General features: G+C 52.4%; 9 protein-coding genes across 9 annotated transcripts; 7 read left to right on the top strand and 2 right to left on the bottom strand.

Moving 5' to 3' along the window:
- Positions 1–40: 40 nt before the first annotated feature.
- Positions 41–2715, top strand: CABS01_00969 (thermostable beta-glucosidase B; the record flags this gene model as incomplete). Its single annotated transcript, XM_060534350.1, has 3 exons — positions 41–178; positions 254–708; positions 795–2715. The coding sequence occupies 3 exons, from the start codon at positions 41–43 to the stop codon at positions 2713–2715; spliced, it is 2514 nt and encodes an 837-aa protein (XP_060401428.1).
- A 398-nt stretch (positions 2716–3113) lies between these two features.
- On the top strand, positions 3114–3677 carry CABS01_00970 (uncharacterized protein; the record flags this gene model as incomplete). Its single annotated transcript, XM_060534351.1, has 1 exon — positions 3114–3677. One exon carries the CDS (start codon positions 3114–3116, stop codon positions 3675–3677), a length of 564 nt encoding a protein of 187 aa, XP_060401429.1.
- A 1240-nt stretch (positions 3678–4917) lies between these two features.
- On the top strand, positions 4918–6376 carry CABS01_00971 (uncharacterized protein; the record flags this gene model as incomplete). The annotated part of the gene is made up of 4 exons (XM_060534352.1): positions 4918–5278; positions 5335–5402; positions 5463–5836; positions 5896–6376. The coding sequence occupies 4 exons, from the start codon at positions 4918–4920 to the stop codon at positions 6374–6376; spliced, it is 1284 nt and encodes a 427-aa protein (XP_060401430.1).
- An 809-nt stretch (positions 6377–7185) lies between these two features.
- Positions 7186–10394, top strand: CABS01_00972 (subtilase; the record flags this gene model as incomplete). The annotated part of the gene is made up of 9 exons (XM_060534353.1): positions 7186–7692; positions 7746–7903; positions 7957–8071; positions 8127–9442; positions 9501–9610; positions 9664–9772; positions 9835–9922; positions 9981–10225; positions 10298–10394. 9 exons carry the CDS (start codon positions 7186–7188, stop codon positions 10392–10394), a joined length of 2745 nt encoding a protein of 914 aa, XP_060401431.1.
- Positions 10395–10650: 256 nt separating this feature from the next.
- On the bottom strand, positions 10651–11115 carry CABS01_00973 (uncharacterized protein; the record flags this gene model as incomplete). Its single annotated transcript, XM_060534354.1, has 3 exons — positions 10651–10705; positions 10765–11008; positions 11079–11115. 3 exons carry the CDS (start codon positions 11113–11115, stop codon positions 10651–10653), a joined length of 336 nt encoding a protein of 111 aa, XP_060401432.1.
- Positions 11116–11976: 861 nt separating this feature from the next.
- CABS01_00974 (uncharacterized protein) lies at positions 11977–13230 on the top strand (the record flags this gene model as incomplete). The annotated part of the gene is made up of 3 exons (XM_060534355.1): positions 11977–12326; positions 12412–12552; positions 12621–13230. The coding sequence occupies 3 exons, from the start codon at positions 11977–11979 to the stop codon at positions 13228–13230; spliced, it is 1101 nt and encodes a 366-aa protein (XP_060401433.1).
- A 1774-nt stretch (positions 13231–15004) lies between these two features.
- On the top strand, positions 15005–16789 carry CABS01_00975 (mitomycin radical oxidase; the record flags this gene model as incomplete). The annotated part of the gene is made up of 5 exons (XM_060534356.1): positions 15005–15195; positions 15247–15581; positions 15661–16180; positions 16240–16442; positions 16518–16789. The coding sequence occupies 5 exons, from the start codon at positions 15005–15007 to the stop codon at positions 16787–16789; spliced, it is 1521 nt and encodes a 506-aa protein (XP_060401434.1).
- A 347-nt stretch (positions 16790–17136) lies between these two features.
- On the bottom strand, positions 17137–21125 carry CABS01_00976 (uncharacterized protein; the record flags this gene model as incomplete). The annotated part of the gene is made up of 7 exons (XM_060534357.1): positions 17137–17185; positions 17253–17573; positions 17819–18465; positions 18525–18771; positions 18897–19093; positions 19159–19195; positions 19261–21125. 7 exons carry the CDS (start codon positions 21123–21125, stop codon positions 17137–17139), a joined length of 3363 nt encoding a protein of 1120 aa, XP_060401435.1.
- A 625-nt stretch (positions 21126–21750) lies between these two features.
- CABS01_00977 (uncharacterized protein) lies at positions 21751–22668 on the top strand (the record flags this gene model as incomplete). The annotated part of the gene is made up of 1 exon (XM_060534358.1): positions 21751–22668. One exon carries the CDS (start codon positions 21751–21753, stop codon positions 22666–22668), a length of 918 nt encoding a protein of 305 aa, XP_060401436.1.
- Positions 22669–22779: the final 111 nt, after the last annotated feature.

Consider the following 22779-nt stretch of genomic DNA (forward strand, 5'->3'; position numbering starts at 1 on the left):
TCAGATCTTCAAATTACCATTCACATTCACATTCGCCACCATGGGTTCTCAGGTTGACGACAGAGATTTCACGACTTTGCTGTCTGAGCTCACGCTTGAGGAGAAGATCACTCTCCTCTCTGGCCGTGACTTTTCCACGGCAGCAGGCGTCGCTCGCTTGAACATTCCTCCCATCAGAGTGAGTTTGTCCCAAGACCCTATGGCGCAAACCGGGCGCAGAAACGAAGAAGCGAGCTGACATTTCCACCCATAGGTAGCAGATTCAATCGCCGGCGTGCGCCCCTCAGGGATCACAGCCGACCTCACGACAGCGTGCTTCCCCAACACAGCCTGCCTTGGATCGACATGGGACGCCGAGCTCCTCGGCCGCCTGGGCGAGCGCCTCGCTCACCAGGGCCGTGAGAAGAGCGCTCAAGTCGTCCTAGGCCCGACGATCAACATCCACCGAGACCCCCGCGCGGGACGCAACTTTGAGTGCTTCAGCGAGGACCCGTTGCTGTCTGGACAGCTGGCGGGTGCCATCGTCAACGGTATTCAGAGCCAGGGTCTCGGGGCCTGCCCCAAGCACTTTGTTTGCAATGATTCGGAGACGCTGAGACACTTTTACGATGTTGACGCGTCGCCCGATAGCCGACCGCTGAGGGAGATTTACATTGCTGCTTGGCAGCACTTGTTGCGGACTTCAAACCCTACTGGTGTCATGACTGCGTAAGGCTCTTTCTGCTCTTTCTCCGGATGCATATCTGCGCCATCTATGGAGCTTGAAAGTCTGTACTAACAACGATTTGACACAGGTACAACAAAGTCGACGGCACATTCTGCAGCGAACACGGTCCCCTCATCGAAGGCGTCTTGAGAAAGGAGTGGGGTTTCGAGGGCATTGTCATGTCCGACTGGTTCGCCGTCCACAACGTGGTCGAGCCTGTCAAGGCCGGTCTCGATCTTGAGATGCCCTTCCCCGTATTCCGAGGCAAGAGACTCGCCGAGGCCGTACGATCGGGCCAAATAACCGAGGCGGAGATCGATGCCAGGGCGCTCAAGATGCTGGAGCTGCGAAACCGCACGCGGACCAGCTTCAGCGACGAGCCTGAAAGATCCGAGATTAACGAGGAGACGAACAAGATCTCCAGGGAGCTCGCGGCGAGTGGCATCATCCTGCTCAAAAACGATAACCAGGCCCTGCCCATCAACCCCGCAGACAAGCCCAAGGTTGCCCTCATTGGCGAGTTTGCTGGATCTCCCGTCGTGACTGGCGGTGGAAGCGCGTCTTGCACGCCCCAGTACCGCCACTCGCCGTTCAAGGTCTTGAAGGAGGCCTTCTCTGGGGAAGAGAGCGTTCGCTACCACGCCGGTGTTCGCACACGCAGAGTCATTCCCGTTGCTCCCACTGCGCAGCTCACAGCACAAGATGGACGCAACGGCGTCGACGTGAAGTACTACAACGACGACACCCCGGAGCCGATCCTCACCGAGTTCCAGGAGAAGGCCAACGTCTGGATGCTGGGCGAGTTCAAGGCCGGACTCAAGGTCCCTGGCTCTCGCTTCGAGCTTCTTACCAGGCTGACGCCCCAGACGACTGGCGAACACACCCTCGCGGTGCAGGCCACCGGGGATTTCTCCCTTGTCGTTGACGGCAAGGAGATTCTGTCTGGTCCTCAAAAGAAAATTGCCACGGAGCAGTTCATTTTCAACCACGTCAAGCTCGAGACGCGCGTGCAGCTGCAGATGAACGCTGGTCAGGCTTACGACGTCAAGCTCGTCAACAAGTCCTGGGATCACCTGGTCAAGGGCGAGCCCACTCCCTACGCGGCATCAATCGGTTTCGAGGAGCACCGCTCCGACGAGGCCGCCATTGCCGAGGCTGTGGAACTCGCCAAGGCCTCAGATGTGAGCATCATCTACGCCGGCCGCAACGAGCAATACGAGTCGGAAGGTTACGATCTGGAAGACATCCGCATTCCGGAAAACCAAGCGGCGTTGATCAAGGCCGTCGCTGCCGTAGCAAAGAAGACCGTCCTGGTGCTGCACTGCGGCAACCCCATCGACATCAGCGCTGTCGTGGACGACGTCGACGCGGTGCTCAACGCCCACTTCCCCGGCCAGGAGGGCGCGCAGGCGACAGCGGATATCCTCACCGGCGCAACAAACCCCAGCGGACGCCTCGCGACGACGTGGTTCAAGTCGCTCGAGGATGCCCCCACCTATGGTGATTTCCCCGCTACCAAGCAGGAGGACGGCACCCACAAGTTCCGCTACGCTGAGGGTATGGGCATGGGATATCGTCACGCCGAGGCGGCGAAGCGCTCCCGCTTCCCCTTTGGATACGGCCTTTCATACACCACCTTCAAGTACTCTGATCTCACGACTAGTGTGACTGGGGCAGACAACAACGCGAAGCTCAAGGTTTCTGTCAAGGTGACCAACTCGGGAGACCGCGCCGGAAAGGAGGTCGTACAGCTCTACGTTAACCCGGCAAAGGAGACGCCGACCGCCGTCTGGCGACCGGAGCGCGAGCTCAAGGCCTTCAAGAAGGTTCTGGTACAACCTGGCGAGTCGGTCGCGGTAGAGCTTGAGGTCGACGCCAAGATCGCGTGCAGCTACTGGGATGAGGCGGAGAAGGCTTGGAGGCTGGAACGGGGGACATATGGCGTCCGGGTCGGAGATCTCCAGGGTGAGTTCTCGATCAGCGAGGGAACGACTTGGGGTGGGCTGTAAAGAGTGAAGAAGAGTTCGGTTGGTGTGTGGCGTGTGACACGTAGGAGACGGACTTTGTTCTGGACCCTGTCCAAAGAGCCATTGATATTTGTAGTTTGCGTGCTGCGACATTGTATGTTAACCGGATACCAGTAATCTGTCATCACGTCTTCAAAGTATCTAGCGCTCAATGGTCCGTCTTTCATCGTCGCTCCCGGTAGGATATCGTCCCGACGCGGACCAACGTGAACCACCAAAGCTCAAGTGAGACATTGGGTGGTGCTGCGTACGCGCCGTGCCGGCTCCCCTCGATAGCTAATGACCGCCCCCTAGACCTTGTGTCCCCGATCGAAGTGATGATTCTCAACATTCTCACTCAGCCATCCCAACCTGATTAGGTGGGATTGGAGCTTGAATACATGACCAGAGATACTGGTGATCAAGATACCAGTCAGCAGATCATCCAATTTGATCAACGTTTACGGAGTACTCATCGAGAGATTTTGTCCACTCGCACTCACACACAAAAGAAAGCTCGGCCGACGTCTTGGGACCGGTACCCGAACAACTCGGTATCGGTCCCCCCATTACCGAGTAATGAACGACATCATCAATCACCGCAGAGTAAGGTATTTGATCCCATCTTCAGAGCTATGCGGCCATGGGAAACCCTACACCACACCACTTCATCGCCAGAGTCCACGCGCGCCAAGGGGTCAGTGCTTGCTTTGATATGTGCACTCAGTGAACGGGACAGAGCAAGAGATGATCCTCAAGACCATCCGGCCCGGATTTGGGACCTGTATGCTCGGAGCGGGCGCCAGATCTACCTGCTCTATGATAGCACAGCCCGCTCGCGATCATGGAGGCTCTGGTCCGGTCTCATTCACACATCATCACAGCGAAGAAACACGTTTTTGGCAAAGACGAACCTAACGAACCGCGGGCGACTCAGGCGAAATCCGCACCTAAACATGACCTAATCTTAAAGCATCGACGCCGACCTCGAGAATAGACACCAGCAATGATCCTAGTTCCACAAGCTCCCACTAAATATCCGAGACCTCTTCGTCCCATTTCGGCTGATTATTCCAACTAATCATTAAACAGCTTAGCCTGTTTCCCTCCATCGTAGCCTGTGCGTTGACGCCCCATCCCACCGCTTTGGGGCCAGTGCCCTGTTTGATTCTTGAATCTTAGGCATGACGGGAGTTTAAATCTCCTTCAATCTGCGATCCAATTGCTATCAATTCTACCGCGCCAGACAACCTCTTGCGGTAACACGGTAGATAAAGTAGGTACAATACTGGGAGGGGCAAGACGGAGGGGGATGGTTGGGGGGAGACAGACTTCAGATGATTCGCACGTCCTCGACCACAGAGAAGCTTGAATGTTGGCGGAGAGTTCGCGCCTGGTATATGCCCGTTAATCTTGTCCTGCAGTTGGTGGCATCACCTTGGAAGAGGCACGGATGTTTCCTGGCTTTGGCTGCAGGTGAGTGACTCTTGTCTCCCACTCTGCCCCTCCACCATAGACTTCCTATCCTAGAGACTCGCGTTCTTAAGCAAATCAAGCAATCCACGATTGGCAAATCTTATTCCATCCCATCAACTTGGATTTTCGGCTTTACACTATCGAACCGGAGTTTAGTTGCCTCTCACTTCATACCAACAGGAAAGCCCACCACCCTCATCGTCACTTTGGTTTCGTCTCGTCCCGCTCAAGCCTGTCTTAGTCCACCTTTTCTTGGAGTAGCCGGTAAATTCGTACTAACTTGGAAGACGGATGGGGACGCCTTCTTTCTGTGGCGTATTACACTGCCCTTGCAGTTCTCTCAGGGCTGGACGGGACGCCTTCTCCGGGACCTGTTCGCTTTGACTTGAACTAACCCAAAGAGACTCCCAACATCGGATTAGCCTGACCATCTTGCGACTTTGATTGATATGCCGTGCCATCTGCCCCCTTTTCCCCTACTGTTCCTGGGTTTCATTCATTCACCCAAACACAAGAGACAGAAACGAGTCCCACAATAGTTCACGGCCAGGACCCACGATCATAACGCAGCCCTACGGGACTACGGGACTACAGGAACTGGATCGCAACGCGAACATCAGTCCGGCTCGCGAGCGGCCACCCCTGTCGGACGAGCGTGGCGGACCCGCGCGGCGATGATCGCACGGCCCCACGGCGACGGCCACGGCTCGGTCGCATCACGAAGTAGACATGGATATGGAAGTGGAATCGGACATCATTGAGGACGGAGGCGCGCCGGGGTTCGCTCCCCATGGGAAGGCCGTCATAGCTTGCGCGACCATTTCGGTCGGACTCGCTGGTCTCATCGTCGGCCTGCGGTTTTTCGCACGATTATATCCCGCGCGACTGCTAGGAAAGGAGGACTGGTGCATATTCATCGCATGGGTATGTCAAGTCTCGAGATCACGGCCCGACGCCGAGGTGAAGGGCAGGTGCCAAGGCAACCAAGATACCAGGCATCTGGGGTCCCTGGGCATCGATATCTTGAACTGGGCTAATACTCTGGTTAACCAGCTTTTCTCAGCGGCGACTTCTATTGGCATGTGCCTTCGTAAGTCAATACCCACTCTCCAACAGCATGGTAATGGTATGACTGACATAACGCAGAGGTCAAGACGGGCATGGCCGAGGAGTTCTCGACTCTCAGCGTTTATCAGCAACAAACCTTTTTCAAGGTATGATAACTCTAAAATCAGTTTGCACGCAAGAACCCAGCTAATCACCCCGAAACATAGTGGGCATACCTCACTATAATATTCTACAACACTGGCCTCGCCTGCGTCAAAGTCTCGATCCTCCTTCTCTACCTGAGAATCCTTAGAGACCTCAATTACCGTAAGGCATGCTACGTGGTCCTATTTCTCGTGGTCTGCGTGTCGCTATGGACGGTCTTATCCTCGATATTCTTCTGCGTGCCCATTACCAAGAACTGGGACCGTGCCGTCACTGGCGTCTGCTTCAGCCAGGGCATTGCCTGGTTCGTCAATGCCGCTCTGAATATCCTTACCGACTTTGCGATTCTTATCCTGCCATTACCGATTCTGCCCAAGATCAAGCAGTCTCGCCGGCAGAAGATTGGGCTATATTTCATCTTTGCGCTCGGCTTTTTGTAAGTGGTTCCGAGTACTCGTGCGGTCAACGTATCCATCTGACCAACATCCATCTCAGCATCTGCGTTGTCTCCATCCTCCGTATACCATCCCTCATCGTCGCGAAATACTCTCGCGACCCAACATTAGACAGCCCAGGCATAGCAAAATGGTCCGTCGTAGAATTGAACACAGCCATCGTCTGCGCTAGCCTCATCACTCTCAAACCACTCGCCATGCGCTTCTTCCCCCGCATGCTGGGCTCCAACCGCGGCGACGTCGGCCGACAGCGTGGCCCCGGATCCGAAGAGATACCCGCGACCGTAGGTTCTAAGGAAGCGCGAAACGGGGGCGTGAAGCATGGCCATGCGCGGGCGGTGTCTGACGGTAGTACCATCCAGCTAAACCACGATACCTTTGGAGGGGATTCGGCGATGCATACGCAGCATACGGAAATCTCACGACATAGTTCTGCGGGGACGTCGGATCTGGAGCAGGGGATGAAGGCGTCGGCTGTCGAACTCGAAGGAGATTTGGCGATACGAACGGATAAAGCATGATTGAACATACCATTGTAACCAGATACCACTTTATTTTACGCTTTTGTATTTTAAGAAACGGTAATAACCATATTTGTCCGACGCTAGCTGGCCGTGGAGAAGTTCGCGATGATCTTTTCGTACCTGTGCATGTTGGCCGTTGGAGATTGCAATTGAGAGCTGTGATGTTTCTTGGCTTGCAGGGATCCGCGTCCGTTGATCGCGAAATCAGCAAGTCTGCCATCCCTCCTCGGACAAGCCCCTCAACTGCCCGCACCTTATTCGTACCACATCGAGACGGATTGGTCCGCTTAACATCGTGAGAGAATGCCATTCTGGACAAGATGGTGTTTAATCAACACCAGAGCGATGACATAGGCTAAGACTTTCACCATCCGGCATTCCGCGTTAAGGTCAGAAGCTGCCCCTGGTCACGACCATGATTTAACGTTAAAAGCTCGTATTCACTCATCTCGCTATCCCGCTAGACCCGAAATTCCAGCAATATCCCCTGCTTCTCGATATTGCTTGCCTTAAAAAAACACCGAATCGCCCTATGGGTGCGTCGTTCAATGTCACCTCAGTGGATCACTCCCGCTGCAATGTGACAAGAATCACCACGGGATTAAAGATGCGCGACGGACCTTATTGGGCAGGTGGGATGAACGACATGCCGTGCTCCTTGGCAAATAAGGTCTATGGATACTTCAAAGAGATGCGGAAAGACTTAATCATTCCACGATGGCCGTCCCAAGGTAGTCGTGCACTCTCTGTTGTAGCATCTGCACGACTTTTACACTCGTTTCTGGATCGTGTTTCCCATCGCAGCCATGCGCGCAGCAGGGACAGCCATCGCAGCTTTGCTCTTCGGAGCCGCAGATGCTCTTCATCAATTCACACCCAGGTCTCTAAATGACACCACCAGTCCCAGCGATCCTGCGCCGAAGCGGTACATCGTCGAGTACAAGTCGCGCGCCCACGGTTCTCGCGTCGCCGCGAAAGTTGCTGCTGGGTTTCCGGGTCTCCGTGTCGTGAAGCAGTTCGACTCGGACATTTTCCCTGCCGTCACAGTCGAGTGCGATGGAGGATGCAGCCCCGAGTCCGTGAGAAGTGCGCTTGACGACGGCGACGAGCCTGTTGTTGCAACGGTCTACAAGTCTCAGGTCATGCAAATTCTTCCGACCGTCGAGGGCGAATCGTACAGCGATGATGCGGCGGCGCTGAATTACTCCGTCCACGGACTCACTGGAGTTGAGAAGCTTCACGAGGATGGAGTCTTGGGCGAAGGGGCAATTGTTGCTATTGTCGACAGTGGTGTTCAGTACACTCATCCTGCAGTAAGTACTTCGACTCTGACCAGACTTGGTTGCAGATGATTAATCGAATGTAGTTGGGAGGAGGCATTGGTCCCAACTTTACCGTTGCTGGAGGCTACGACCTTGTTGGCGATGCTTGGCCTGATGCGCCAGCTCAGCCGGATGACGACCCCATGGATAGATATGGCCACGGAACACATGTTGCTGGTATCATTGCTGGGAAAAGCGATCAGTAAGCAGCTTCAAGTTCCTCCTTGCTCAAGAAGCACAACTAATTCTGATCAGGTTCGTTGGCGTAGCTCCCAGAGCCAAGTTGTTGTCATTCAAGGTATTTGGTAGCAGTGGCTACTCAAACGAGGAGACAGTTATCGAAGGTTTCCTCAAGGCGTACGACTCTGGTGTAAGATGATGGGACATACTTTTTACAATGGGAGATCGACTAACACTGCGCCTAGGCCGATATCATCAGTGCCAGTGTCGGAGAAACCAGCGGTTTCACAACCAATGCTCTCGCTGTGGTCGCGTCCAGAATTGTCGACAACGGCGTCGTTGTCGTCTTTGCTGCTGGTAACTCTGGACAGGATGGCCCCTTCGACATGGCAAACGGTGCATCTGGCGAGCACGTCTTGACCGTGGCATCTTCTGACCCGGGAGTGTTCCCTGCCCAAGCCTTCTCCGCAAAGTTCAACTTGAAGGGCAACTCCAACAAGACCGAGATCGCCTACATACCCGGATCCGGTTTCTTCCCAGACACCATCGTCGACTGGCCCATCAAACCCATAAGTCTCAACTCTTCAATCACTAATGACGCATGCCTGCCTCTCCCAGCGAACACAACCTCACTCAACAATACTGTAGTTCTCGTCAGAACCGGCGGCTGCACCAACACCGTCAAGCACACTAACGTCGCGGCCTTCGGTGCTCGCTACGTTCTCTTCTACAATGACGCCGGCCCATACAAGAATGCCGTAAGCTCTAACCTTACAGGTCTCACCGGAGCCATCGAAGCAAACGCTGGTGAGGCCATCATTGCTGCTATCCTTGACGGCGGCAACGTGACCGCCTCCTTCGACATCTCCACTGCCCACTACGTTGGTCTCCGCAACGCAGGAGGCGGGCGGCCATCCTTATTCTCCTCGTGGGGTAGCACCTACGACCTCGCCCTCAAGCCCGACGTCGCTGGCCCGGGCACAAAGATCCTCAGCACCTATCCTACGAACGAATACCGCGTGTTGAGCGGCACGAGCATGGCGACTCCCTATATCAGCGGTGTTGCCGCGCTGTGGGTAGGCAAGTTCGGCGGTCGGGCCGCGCACAAGGATGATCCGGAATGGGCGCGCCGCCTTATCGCGCGCATTACGTCGACTGCGCACGCCGTACCGTGGGCTGACTGGGCGACTACCTCGACTGACTATGGTTTCTGGGCGCCAACGACACAAGTGGGTGGAGGATTTGTTGATGCGCAAAAGGTTCTTGGGTACACTACCGAGCTCAGCTTTGACGGCCGCAAGTTCGAGCTCAATGATACTGCCCACTTCAAGGGCACGCACACGGTGGAGATCACGAATCGTGGCACAGAGACTGTTACGTACAAGTTCTCGGTGCAGGATGCTGGTGGATACACGGCATACACCCCCTCTGTACCAGGGCAAACTCAGTTTGCGGTTCCTGGGATTCCTCTTTACGCGGACCTTGATCCGTTCAAGCTTACACCCGAGGTTTCTCTGCCCCAGGAGGTTGTTATCGCAGCTGGAGAGACTAAGTCAACAGAGTATGATCTCATCCTCACAATATGCCACCATGAGACGACAGCTGACGAGGAATAACAGGTTCACATTTAGCGTCCCTGAGGGAGCAGATGCCAAGAAGTTGCCAGTGTACAGTGGCAAGATTCTTGTCAGCGGTAGTAACGGAGAGGAACTTGGTATTCCTTACTTCGGTCAGTTTATTTCTCCACAGGTGCCTGATCTTCTTAAACTAATGAAACTGTAGGCGTTGCCTCCGACTTGAAGGAGACGATTGAAAACGTCTGGGACTACGGATGGAACAATCCTTATCTCACCTCTGGCGTGAATGCAATCAAGCTCGAACAAAAGTCAAAGTAAGTTGCCAAACAGCAACGGACGTCTACATCTGGTACGGGAGCTGACATACATCTGCTAGCTTCACCTTCAACCTCACCCGAGAAGCACAAGACTTCCCTAAATTATTCACTCAATTTGTTTGGGGAACCAAGGAGTTCCGCTGGGACGTAAGTCAAGATCATGTCCGGAGCTGGTATGGGAATGTCGAGCTAATGATTTGCACAGATTTTCTCAGGTAATTACAGCGAAGCCCAATGGTCATACCCTCCTGTTGTTGGTCAGAAGGGTTTCGTCGGCTCAGCAACCGCTTGGAACGGAACTGCCAACTCAGCTTGGTTTATTCCAGGTGAAGATAACGAGGACGACATTTTCTCCCTTCCTCTCTACTCGCAACCTCGTGCAAGGGGAGGTATTTACTACTGGCTCGGCCGATTCGCCGACGGTTCACACATCCAGCCTGGATCATACAAGTAAGAGCCTATTCTTAGTCGATGGCATACCTATTCCTTTGTTATCACATAATCCTAATTCTTGTCACACAGGTTCCGTATTGCTGCCTTGAGGCCCTTTGGAGAGCCCGAGGTTGCAGAAGACTGGGACGTTTGGCAGACGCCAGCCATTACTGTGCTGCCTCTTTAGGCCATATGTGCCTCTGTCGAACATCTAGAGCTTCATGCTCTAACAGTGATTGCGATTGTACGGGTTCTGGGACCTTTAACATCAAAGAAATCAATTCTATAAACTTCAAACCTAATGTCATCAAACGAAATTCCTTCAACTCTGCTGCCGAGGAAGGATCTGCTCCCCGACCATCAGCATCGATTCCATTAATCTTGAGTCTCCATCCTGATTTTCCGCTTCTTTTAGACGTGACGTGCGATGATGAAGTTGTGCTTCAAAAGTCTTCGAGTTTGTGCACCTCATATGGCGGCACCTCGTATGGGTGCGTTCTGCAGCCTTTGTCAGCATCTAGTGCGCCCTTGAATCGCCCGTGGCTGGGCTCAAGTACCTTTTCAAGGCAGAAACTGCCTCTCTCGTAACATCGCGCCCGACGCACAGGATCTCGACCTTGTATTCGGGTACCTGCGCGAGTTGATCGATGTTACCGGTGTGAGGGGTAGCTCCCGCAGCAGAGACAGGTATGAACTGGCATGTGCCTGGGCTCTCAAAAGCGACATGAATGTATTTGCCGTTATCGTAGGTACCGCCACCAGCTTCAAAGATGGCTGCCTTAGTGGCATCTAAATGAGAACCTGAGCATACGTGGCGATGTCAGCAACAGTCATATTCTTGAAGTATTTTAGGCCTTAAGGCTCTACTCACGTGGCACGGAGTATGCAAGCTTGTAGCGATCCGCCATTATTGAGAAAATTTCGTATATCGGTATACTGGCGGGTGGAAAGCGTGGTAACTTTTCAAGCTGGAGATGGAATTGGAACGATGATGGAGCTGGGTATCAGGATGATATTCGTGACAACCCCTCCCTTTTCTGTTGAGAACTGACTAATTTTCGGTCGTAACCACCTTGTGTGAAATTTTCATTATCCGGGAGCCACCGGAACATCCTTATCTCAACAAATTTGTTGAAAATTCTGAAGCATGTCCCCGAACCCCTATGGGAAAGTGAAGCCATATTCTGACCCCTATGGGAAAGTTCAGGCGATGTAGTCGACGGATAGCGGGGCAAAGCTGTGTGGGGTAGTTTTCAACCTGCGTGCTATGCCGAATTAGTTGACGACGCCCCAGTAAGAGGATGCTTGACTCGGCTGTGCCGACCTCGGCGACGCTGAAGACTACATAAAGCGCTCCTTCCATTGGATCAAATGCTGCTCTAAGTGGGACAATTGCCGGAAACACAGTTACCCTTATCTACTGGCTCCTTGCGAGTGGAAGCTGGGTGCTCAAGACAAGAACCTTCTGAGCGTGTACTTCTGCGCGTGTGGCGGGCTTATCTGTAGCGGTGGGCCTCCATTCATTGGAGAATGCTACTGAAATGGCTGTGCACTCGCGGACCATCGAAGGTACTTAAGTACGAGGTAGTATGCTCACCTCAGTCTTGAAACGGATCTCGTAAATCGCCTATAATTGATTTTCTCTCCTCGGCTCGTTTCTCTTATACGCAACACACACTCCTTGACAATAGATCATTAACTTTTGCTTCTAGCCTCTTGCAGCAACTCAGAAGAGAAGGCCATCAGGAGACTTAATAGCAAGAGGCAGAATGGAAACTTTGCCGCATAACCTCCCATGCCCGTCCGGCGCCGCAGTTAAGGTGTCCGTCCTCAACAACTGTTTCCTTCGTGGAGTGCCTACAGCGCCTTATGTTGAGCCTATCATACCTGGGCATGAAACATTCAACGACCTTCCATGTCTCGTCTTCCTGATCGAGAGTTCTACCGGCAGGAAAGTCCTCTTCGATCTCGGTCTACGAAAGGACTGGCACAAACTTAGCCCGGTTTCGCTATCAGAGATTCAGAATGACGAGATTGAAATCAAACTGGAAGAGGACATCGTTGACATTCTGGAACGCGAGAGAATCGCTCCAGGCGACATAGAGGCTGTGGTATTGAGGTGTGTACCCCTAATAACTTCCCATGTGCCTGATTAGGTACTTTTCTGTTCCCGCCAAGGACACCCTAATATGAGCTGAATATAGTCACCATCACTGGGATCATATCGGAGATCTCAGTTTGTTTCCCGATACTACACGAGTTGTCGTTGGCCCGGGGTTCGCAGATGCTTTCCGTTTAGGTTATCCCGACGATGGTCTGGCGCCACTGCTAGCTAGCGATCTGAGGTGAGTTAATGTATAACATGTCCAAAAGCTACTTGAAACGTATCGAGAGCTGAGAATGGTCAATATAGTGGGAAATTAGTGGATGAGGTCAACTTTGAAAAGGCCAGCTGTGTCCCTCTTGGTCCGTTCACAGCTTTCGATTACTTCGGTGACGGCTCGTTCTACATCGTTGATGCTCCTGGACACAGTATCGGCCATGTTGGAGCGCTAGCCCGGACAACAAGCAACCCGGACACATTCGTCTTCATGGGTGCCGACTCGTGCCATCACTGTGGAGAGTTCCGACCTTCTGCACGCCGCACAACCCCGAGCGACTTTCGTCTTGGCTCGCTGACTTCAGGACCATCTTCTCCTTGTCGCGGGCTGACGTCTGATGATCACAAAGGTCCTCAGGGCGGGCTTTGTGGAGCTCCATTCTATACAATTACGCGAGACCCTCGATATGCCGAGTACACTCATGATCACGGAGCTGCGGATGCAACGATTGCCAAGGTGCAAGAGATGGACGGGTACGACAATGTGTTTGTTACCATGGCACACGATGATTCTATCCCCGAGATAGTCGACATGTTTCCAAAGACAATCAACGAATGGAAGTCAAAGAAGTGGCATGAGAAGGGTCGATGGGCGTTCTTGAAGGACTTCAAAGGCTTGGCTGACGCGACGCTAGGAAGTTAGGCTAGCACAGATCGTCTGGATTTTCCTCCAGGGAAGGGCACAAGTCAACCTAAGCAGAGTCTTATGTATCGTCAGTCGGCGAGAATGGCTTGATTATGATACAGAAACCGCGTTTAATGCGCAATGTAGTCGATGAAGGTAGCCGTATTACCATCCCTTTTGAAATCATCCACTACAACTCTTTCCAATCACTGTGCCTCACACATCTTGTGGTACATACCCTTAGCTGCGATTATCTCCTAGTGTGTTCCCATCTCCTAAAGAGCGCCCCTGTGGAACACGTAGCTCAAATCGGCGACCTTAAAAGTACTAAGACGATTAGCCATAGAAGTCGTGGTCCTATCAATCTGCTTTACAGCATGAGCCAGCCGAGCGTGGGCCTCTCTATATCAAGAGCACCAGTCGCTTAGTCGAGAAGCAGAAATCTGGTGTCGCTAATCAGAGGCGCGTGCGGTTGCAATTTATTGATTGGCCGCCAGAGAGCTGTGCACCTTGGATCCATCAGGCGTTTCGAGTCCCCACGGGAGGGAGCAGACAAAGTCCCTTCCCTGACCCATTCAGACTGATAAGTGTTGAGCCTATGATGAGTGGTTGGAAAGCAAAATCGATGAAGTAAGTTGTCACGTAACAGGGATAGTAACCGCATCTCACGAAGTGCCCGTCACGTGCTGAATCACGTGTCTATCTCAGACATCGTGTATATAGACCTTTTCCTTTTGTCTATTTCCACTTTGATAGTTAAGCCACTTTTACCACACTCCGTATGCCCATTGCTGCGTGCCATAACTCGTGACATAAGTTTACCGGCGGGAAAGTCGGCAATCAGTTGAAGAGAAGTCGACTAAAACGAGCGTGTTGATACTTGCATCATATCGAAATATGACGGGGAGAAGGAAATGACAATTTTGATGACACCAACAGTGCAACATGACAACAAGATTCGGTTTCTTAACAGCAAACAGTCGTGCTCCTGAAAGGTGGCCCCCGGGCTGCGAAATGCCTAGATTCCCGGGGAAGAGTCATCGCCGACAGAGTTTTCACCGATAACGGATACCAAACGACCAGATGTCCACGCGGCTTCAAAATTGGTACGAACATGGATTGCTAGTGGCAGCTTACCTTAACTACGGAGTACTTGTGGATTAAGTTTAATCTCCCCGGAGTAAGATGTTTCTCTTCGGAATGCAGCATCTCGGACGCCGGAATCTGCGGAGCCCCGAGGCATCGCGGCCGGCATGTGGCCGGGTGTTCGTCCCGAAATTTGAAGGCAGTCCGTGCCCCTGAGTCCAGAAGCTTTAACTCTTTAATACTCGCCATATCGGGTCCGGCCAAGAACCCCCTTTCCACACGGCCCCATTCAATAAGCTTACACCACATGGAGTGAATAGATCGGTGGCAGAAAACGCGTCGTAGGCCCCAAAGATCTGGCGACCAGAATTGCCAAGACCCAATTTCGAAATTGGCCGGATGAGTCATTAGTTGGTTTTAGGGAACATGGTGACGATGTTGCGGTAAGGATTCCACAAAGCCCATCATCAGTTGACAGGCCCGATTGTTTGAGCGGAGCTCCAGGCCATGATCCGGGGCCCGGGCATCGTGGGATCCCGGAACAGGCACTTCTTGAGCTCAACAATTGTTGGATCTAATAAGTTGAGCGATGCCTGAGTATGAAATGTTCACAAGTCGGGATCCTTTCCCAAGATTCAGATGAATAGAACACAAGCGATTCGACACCTTCGTTCAGCACCCGCCAATACCTCTTTCTCCAGTCAAGATGATGGTCACCCAAGAACAAATCACGAGCTTCATTCTAGCGCTAGGCCTAACCCAAGACAAGGCCTCGCAGATACATCAGCGCAGTGTGACCGGTTGTAACTACACTGAAGAGGTCTTGAGCAGCCTGTATCCTCAGAATGTCTTTTTACCCGAGAGTCCTGAATACTCTACTTGGATCAACAAATACTTGTAAGCCCTCTCGACGCACCCAGCTTCCCTTTACAATTCTAAGTTCCAAAGCGGCTCGCGGCCTCGCCTGAACGCCTCTGCAGTTTTCACCCCAGAGAACACGGAACAAGTTGCCTCTGGTGTCAAGATCTTCGAGTTCTTCCAGAGACAGTTCGCCATCCGAGGCTTGGGCTTTACATCCAACCCTGGAGCGGCCGGTATTGAAGATGGTGTGCTTCTTGCCCTGGAGAAGATGAACAACATCTCACTTACTCCGTCCAAGGATGTCGCTAGTCTTGGCCCAGGTAATAACTGGGGCCGAGTGTATAGCACGCTCGAAAGCCAGGGGGTCACAGTCACTGGAGGCGAGCTTGCAGTTGTTGGCATCTCTGGCCTCTTGACTGGTAGTAAGTCAAGTTCCAAACCTCGAAAACGAGCACGATCTCCTACTGGTGAAAAATGATGCATCCTGACAGCGCTATCTAGATGGCTTTGGTAGTTTCCTCGGAAGCCGCGGATTTTCCAGCGCTGATATTGCCAACTTTGAAGTCGTTCTCAGCGGCGGGAAGGTCGTCACTGCTAACGCGAGTGAAAACTCCGATCTCTGGTGGGCTCTCAAAGGCGGCTCCAACAACTTCGGCATTGTTACTCGTTTTGATATGAACACCTTCCCCATTCCGAACGGAATCTTCTCTGGCACCATCTCGTACGACCTGAGCCAAGCCAACGCTGCCCTCGATGCGTTCTATGAGATCCAAAATGGAGCGCTGCTCGACGACCCACAGCTCGTGGTCACCTGCATGGAGATGATCATCCCCGCAATCAACCTCACTACCATTGACCTCACCTCTTTCACTGGCAAGGTCAACTTCACAGGTTCTTATCCCACGGCGCTTCAGCCTCTGATTGATGTCGGTGCCATTGCAACAAACTTTTCTCGCAACACCCTCACCGTCGAGGCATCCAAGGCTGTGACACCCGAGTTCTCGGCTGTTTATACCCAACGGTTAGTAGTAGATCTGATCTCTGTGTTAGAAAGATGTTGACGTGTACACCTTTTTGCAGTATTGGTCGCGGGAATATCAACATCAAAGCGGACCAGGAGCTCTACAAGGAGATCTCTGAACTGTTCTTCTCCCACTACGCATCTTCGACTCTTGCTGACCACACCATCGGCCTTTCCTGGAACCCCGTCACTCCCTACGCCGTACAAGAGTCCAACAGAAAGGGCGGCAACGCAGGTGGCTGGTTGGAGGTCAACCAGAACTGTAAGTGCAACCACACTTTTGACATTGGCGGACCTTGTCCATTACACAAACAGTGAACTGATCAACCATTTGCAGCGCTCAACTTGAGAACGAGCTGGGGCAATGCCGACAACGACGCGGCAGCCCTTCAGATGGACGCTGACTTCTTGGCCAAGGCCACAGAGCTGGCTCGTAAGCGCGATGCTCGGATGCCGAATCAGTGGATGAACAACGCTGCGGAGACCGCCGATGTCATCAGCACTTACGGAGAGGGGAACGTCAAGAGGATGAAGTCTATCTCACAGAAGTACGACAAGGAGGGAACCTTTCAACATCTTGTCCCTGGCGGTTACAAGCTGGGCGCCTAGATCATACCTGAATCCTGCCTTGTAGTCGATATGTAACAGAACAGTGCATTCAGTCTACTTCACTGATGAGAAGTCGCCAGCAGTGGACCTGCTTCTCTGGCTTAGCTTAAAATCGGCCGGAAGTTAAATAACGGGGGCTTGGTATCTCATGCCTTATGCTTAGCTAACTACAGTAATCAACATTATAGACCTCTTAATCTATTTTGAAATCGTAACAAAAAACGGTTGATACGCCTAGCTCTGCCATCGACTCTTGTTATCGTGCAGATTCTTTCTTGCATCATCATCACCTTGATATTTGGGACAGCCGCGGGATCCACGATCGACAGTATCAGGAAGAGAGACTTTTAGATCGTACAAGGCTCCTTCGTCTCCATCTCGACGACCGCCTCCAACCTGGACGTAGCAGTCAGCTTGGGTCCCACTTCGAAAAACTCTAGAGACATCGCATAGGCTCGAGTACTGACTGCATGAAAGGTCTTTACTTCGAATCCCAAAAGCACAGCGGTCCCTGCCACCTAGAGTGTCGAGAACGCGCTGGCGTAGGCCCGTGTTGCCGTCGACCCAACACAGCCAATATCCATATCCGACGACATCAAGCTCCGGTACTCTGCCGAAATCGTCGTCAAAAGGGTCAAGATTTTGGTCGTGTCCATGATGCTGCAAGGGTAGTCTCTCGACCAGCTCGGCGTGACACTCAGGCTTGTGCACAACCTCAACAACCAGAAGAACATAGGCCTCGCCGGATCCATCATCATGGAAATCGCCTGGCTTAGTGGCCCAGCTATGACGCCCAAGGGCCCCTTCCTAGGTATTTAAAGAGACCGAATCGCACGGTACCCGGTCTACAATGCCATTTCTTCCAAACGTTACTCTTTCCCTTTCACATATGGAGTCGTTTTGCTTGGTGACGGATATTATCACGCCCTCTTTACTAAAGCTAATGTTGTGTATTGGTTGAAAAAACTATGGAAAACCCTTGATAACGATCCTGATGCCTCTGTCTAAAGCTATTCTATGTGGAAAGACCTTAGGACGTCAGGAGGGAGGATTTCTGTCACAATCCTGCGCAAAGCGTTCCTCTTGTCGTCTCGAGAATCCTTGAAATCCTGCCCAAAGACAATATACGGTTGCACAAAAGCACCTCGGTCCGACCGGTATTCAGAGTTCTTCTGACTAAGACGGTTGAAAATAATTTTCATCCCTTTCACCCTCTTGGCCATATCCCAAGCCTTATGCATCTCGTCGTCTTCTGTGACCTCCTCCAACTCTTGGTGTGCTTTCACGCAGTAGAGCACAATAGCAGCAAGACCAGAAGCATAGGCTGTGGCGTATGAGCTACCCCGGACAATCTCCCCAGTAGGGCTGAATAGGCTCTCACCAGGGAGAAGGAAATCGGGGTTGGAATGTATATTTTCAGCCGAACTTTGCCCGTGGAGGGTGGCGGCGCCGATCTTGAGGACGCCGTCCATCCCTATGGGAAGGAATTCTGATGTCTGTGCCCCTGGGCCCTTGTCTGGAAGGGAGCCGAAGAGAATCACCTTTCCGCTGGCAATGGCTTGCTTGGCAAGCTTAACAAACGCCTCTTCAGCTTCATCGTTGGTTATACCTTTTCTCTCGAACGTCCAGCTCATAGAGACGATGTCCACCTCCATGTCCAAAGCCCATTGTAAAGCCTACTTGGTCTTAGCAATTCCTCAGCCCTCACATAGCTTTGATGCAGGTGGGCTCTTACTTGGTGGCAGGAGGTGATCGTGAACTTCTGGTTCTCCACATGTCTTGAATCGTCCAGGCGGGCGATGTACAGCTCAGCCATTGGACAGACCTCCCGTATGCAGCGTGCCATGGCCGTACCATGCTCACATGGCCCAACAAAGAATTCCTCCTTGTCTGCGCGGAACGATCGACCATTTTGTTGGCCATGAAGGTCAGTCAACTTGGCACCGTCGTCTAGGAGTGCAACTTTGATAGAGGGCTTGTTACTGAGTTCAAGATTATGCATGAACTGCTTGAAGTTTAAGAGATACCCTATCCATGCATTTGTGTCGGGCCTGTGCTGATACTTAATATCCAAGAGGTACTGAAGACCATCAATCGAGAGACTTACGTGCTTTGTTCGTGCCGTGACTGGCCTTTGTTCCTGACACTCATCCCTTCGTTGCCAGCTTCATTTGCTCCAAGGTCCCTCCGGTAACCGTGATTCTTCACCGAAATGTTCTCAATCTTGAGTTGTGCACAGTTTTGTGCGAGGGTTTCCTTAAAGTTTGGCTCGTATACCCTACAATCTTCTTCATCGTTCACGTTCTTGGTACATGTCAGCAGCAATTCGCTTGCGGGGACAGCATCTTGGTGTCATGGGAATGACTGACCTCTGGAAATATCTCAATGTTCAACTTTTCAAGCTGTCTAACTGTTAGTGTAAAGCTTCCCAGATCCACGCAGCACTACTTGCCTGTTGTAACTTGGCTAACCCTGGGCTACTGGCCCAGCCCCGTAGAACAGCTGTATTCCCGCGGGAATAGAAATAGATATGTCGGGCCTTCGGAGCCGCCGTGGCCACAGTCTCAGCGCAGATGTCGAACTTCTTCCATTTCCAAACTTCGACCTCGAAATCTCGCGTCGGGTTGGTACTGTCATTCTCGCCTCTGAAGGCTTTACGAATAGACGCATTGGTGTGTGGCTCCGGACCGTCGTCATCGACGTCGATCGTGAAAATTTTGCGTACGTTGCAACCCCATAGCCAATCAAACATGGCCCCGTAGGGATCGAGGGTTGGCAATTCAGGCTCGCCAACATCTTTCCCTTCGCTAGGACTGTGATTCTGATGTTGCCCATATCGCGCATTCGCGGAGCTCAGTCGTGAATTCCGGTCTTGTGGCTTCCAGTAAGGCAACTTGACAAAATCTAACACAGTTTCGAGACGCAGGCCGGACTGATTTTTTATTGTATTAATGTAGGCCTTGTCGAGCATGACGGACTCCCCTGTTAGGTTGAGGTAGAATCGCTGCTCTACCCGCGAGTTAGGGTCGCCCTCCAGAATCTTTTGTAAGGCCAAGAGCAGCTCTCTCAGAGTTGTGGCTGACGTACCTAATTTTGCATCCCAGTAGAGGAAGTCCATCTTCTTCGCCCAGGAATCATTTCTCTCACCCCCTAAGACCGATCTTGCATCTCCCAAACCTTCTGGAAAGCCAATGCAGCTTCTCTTCAGCAACTCTTCGGCCAGCGCTCGCGAACTGGCATTCTTCGTAGACTTCGCCTCATCCAAGGACTTTAACAATTTATACGCATTCTTTTCGCCCTTATGCTTCAAAAAGATGGAAGCCGGGCATCGGTCGATCAAAGCCTGAATGACAAAGAAGAGAAGATCATAGTCGATGTCTTCGGTGCCGTAGAGCTTGACAGCCATTTGCAGAGGAGTGTACCCGTTGCTCGGTTGGTTGCTGAACAAATCATCAGGGCAGAGTTGAAGAAGGGTCTTGAATCCGGGCAACGGGACGACTTGGTCGCTTTTCTTCTGACCCTTGTCGAATTTGGTGTCCACTAGGAGCGACTGGAGACATAACTGAGCCTGCTCGTGAGGCTTCAGAGCAGCTACAAGCTTCTTTCTCAGTTGATGGTCTTTTTCCAAGAGCCTTTTCACGTCGACCTGGCCGTGAAGACATTCGGTTCTCTCTGCAATGCCACTGATTTCCGTTCTTGTAGAATCAAGACCTTGCTCAGGATCAGCAGTCTGTATGGTGTCAGTCTTACTGGCCTTACTGGCCTTTCCTGGATTGATGCTGCACTGTTTTCGGCGTGCCAGGACCACCTTTTGTAAGGGGCAGTTGGATTTCTCGTCCTGGCACTCGGTCTTGATAGCATCGCGAATCTCGCTCGGTATTAGGAGGTTGATTATCCGAAACAGGATGGCTACCTGGGAATTGGCGGCTTCAAGCATTGGGACCTTTTGGTCTGAGTCTTTAGCGACGAATAGGTCGGGAGAATCGACTACCAAGGACTCGATGAAAGTTAGGGCGTGCGGTGGAAGGTCTTTCTGTTTCCTAGACAGTTCTCTGATTGTTCGATGGATAAGGTTCCGCTCTTCGTTATCCTTCTGGGAATGAAATTCGCCATATTTTGGGTGGTCGGCATCTGCCGGATATTGAATCCATTTCTTGACAATCCTGCCATGGTATTGGCCGACACGCGCACCTTCTTCGTCACTCGATTCTTGATCCGAGTCACGGATGCGTCGTGTCTTCACTTTGTCGCCTGCGAGCCTGCCACGCCTTTCCGAAGATTTGATGTCATTCGGTCCTCTGGTCGCATCGCCCGTTGCAACATCCGTCGTTGTCATAGTGTAGGTGGCCAAAGGGAATATGGAGAACCTCGGGTTTAGGGTCAGCTTTGTCTTGGTGAACGAGAAGGGATCGTGGAGTCTGCGAACGGCGCGGAGAAAGGTTTCGGCTCACTCAGCGAGGTGCCGGCTGTGAAAGAAATACTGCAAACAGCCGCCGGTCTTTGACAATACATGAGCCAGTTGCCTGTGTAATAGATTGCTCAGCGGTTCATGCTCGGCCGGAATGGGGTGGCAGGCGGCCATATTTCATGGGTATGGTGACGAGACAGGCCTCATGGTGGGTGACATGTTACTGCAATTGGCTCTGCAATGTCTGCAGGCTGCAACATCCTGCGGAGTGACCGCCTCCAAGTCAAGGACTGATTATGGTCTTATCATAACGAATTGGTCACCGTAAGCAGAGGGCGGGCCGATCAAGAAGATATTGGTCGGGGGGCGGATATCAAGGCTCGTTTACGGATGGCTCCCCCACGTTCAGCCGCTCCTCGTGCTATTCTATGTAGGACAGATGACCCTGGTACAAATGTCAGGGGAAGCATACTTGACGGCGATATAACTCCAAGCTTGTTTGGAAGTTTTCTGTATTGTTCGAGTCAACAGGTGATCTGCGGTCCCCAGCAAAATGGCAACTCAGGACGAAAAGGACCCGTTCGCATTCGATATACAGCTCAACACAGAGGAAGAAGGCCGCGATTTCCACAGGAAAAATGACGGGCACCAGATCCAGCGCCCTGATGTGGTCGATGATTGTTGCCGTGGCTTGCTTCTCCAGACTCGCGTGGATCGTATAGTCCATGGGCACGAGATCAATGGTTCAAGCCCGGCTACCTTGATCGTTTTCGGATTCCGCTTCCACGGCATTGACGAATACCGGCGCTTCAAACAGGCCACGGTCACCATCAACTTTCAAGATGAGAAGAAGCGGTCCGGGAACGACCCAGAGGTTGTCGCGCTCTGGCCCAACGGCGATTTCACTCTTGGCGAGCCAACAGAGGTCGAGGTTGAGGAGACTAGCGGAGGCGAGGCTGGCGCCAGCGTGACGGCGGGGAGCGGTATTCAAGGGGGCGGCCACCTCACACGGAAATGGGAGCGAAAGCTCAACCACAAGAGGACGGACCGATCGACCTTGACGGGATCTATTATCCTTGACATGAGCGTTCGCGATTATGGGCCAAACAACGCAGTTCGCCTGACTATCCGCGAGAACAAAACTGCGGCGTCGGGCATTGTCACCGATTTCCGGGCCGCATTACTGCTGCGACGCCAAAATAACGACAGTTTCCTGGGTACGGTCAAGCTGGAGGCCAAGGCACACTTTTCCTACAATGCCTTGAAGGGATTGCGGGACATCCTTGGTCTTTCGCCTACCAACGACCCCGTAATCTTCAAACCAGGTGTGCAGTATTTGCGGCCACCAACGCAGGCCGCTTTCATGGAGACCAAGCTAGCCAAGGAAATTGACGACGCAAATCTAAATGCTGACGCCCTCGAGGGCTTGGCTGGGGTATTGGGAACGACGGTTCTCGCGATTTCCAACTAGGACTATAGATTAGCCAGGTTATTGTTTCCCGTAGTCTAGGCGCGTTATTAAATGAGAACAGATAAAAGCAGAGAGAGAGGAACAAAAAGTGGAATAAAACAATGGGGGTCA

This window comes from Colletotrichum abscissum (genome assembly GCF_030869225.1).
Source record: "Colletotrichum abscissum strain IMI 504890 chromosome Unknown Scaffold_2.1, whole genome shotgun sequence".
Lineage (NCBI taxonomy): Eukaryota > Fungi > Ascomycota > Sordariomycetes > Glomerellales > Glomerellaceae > Colletotrichum > Colletotrichum abscissum.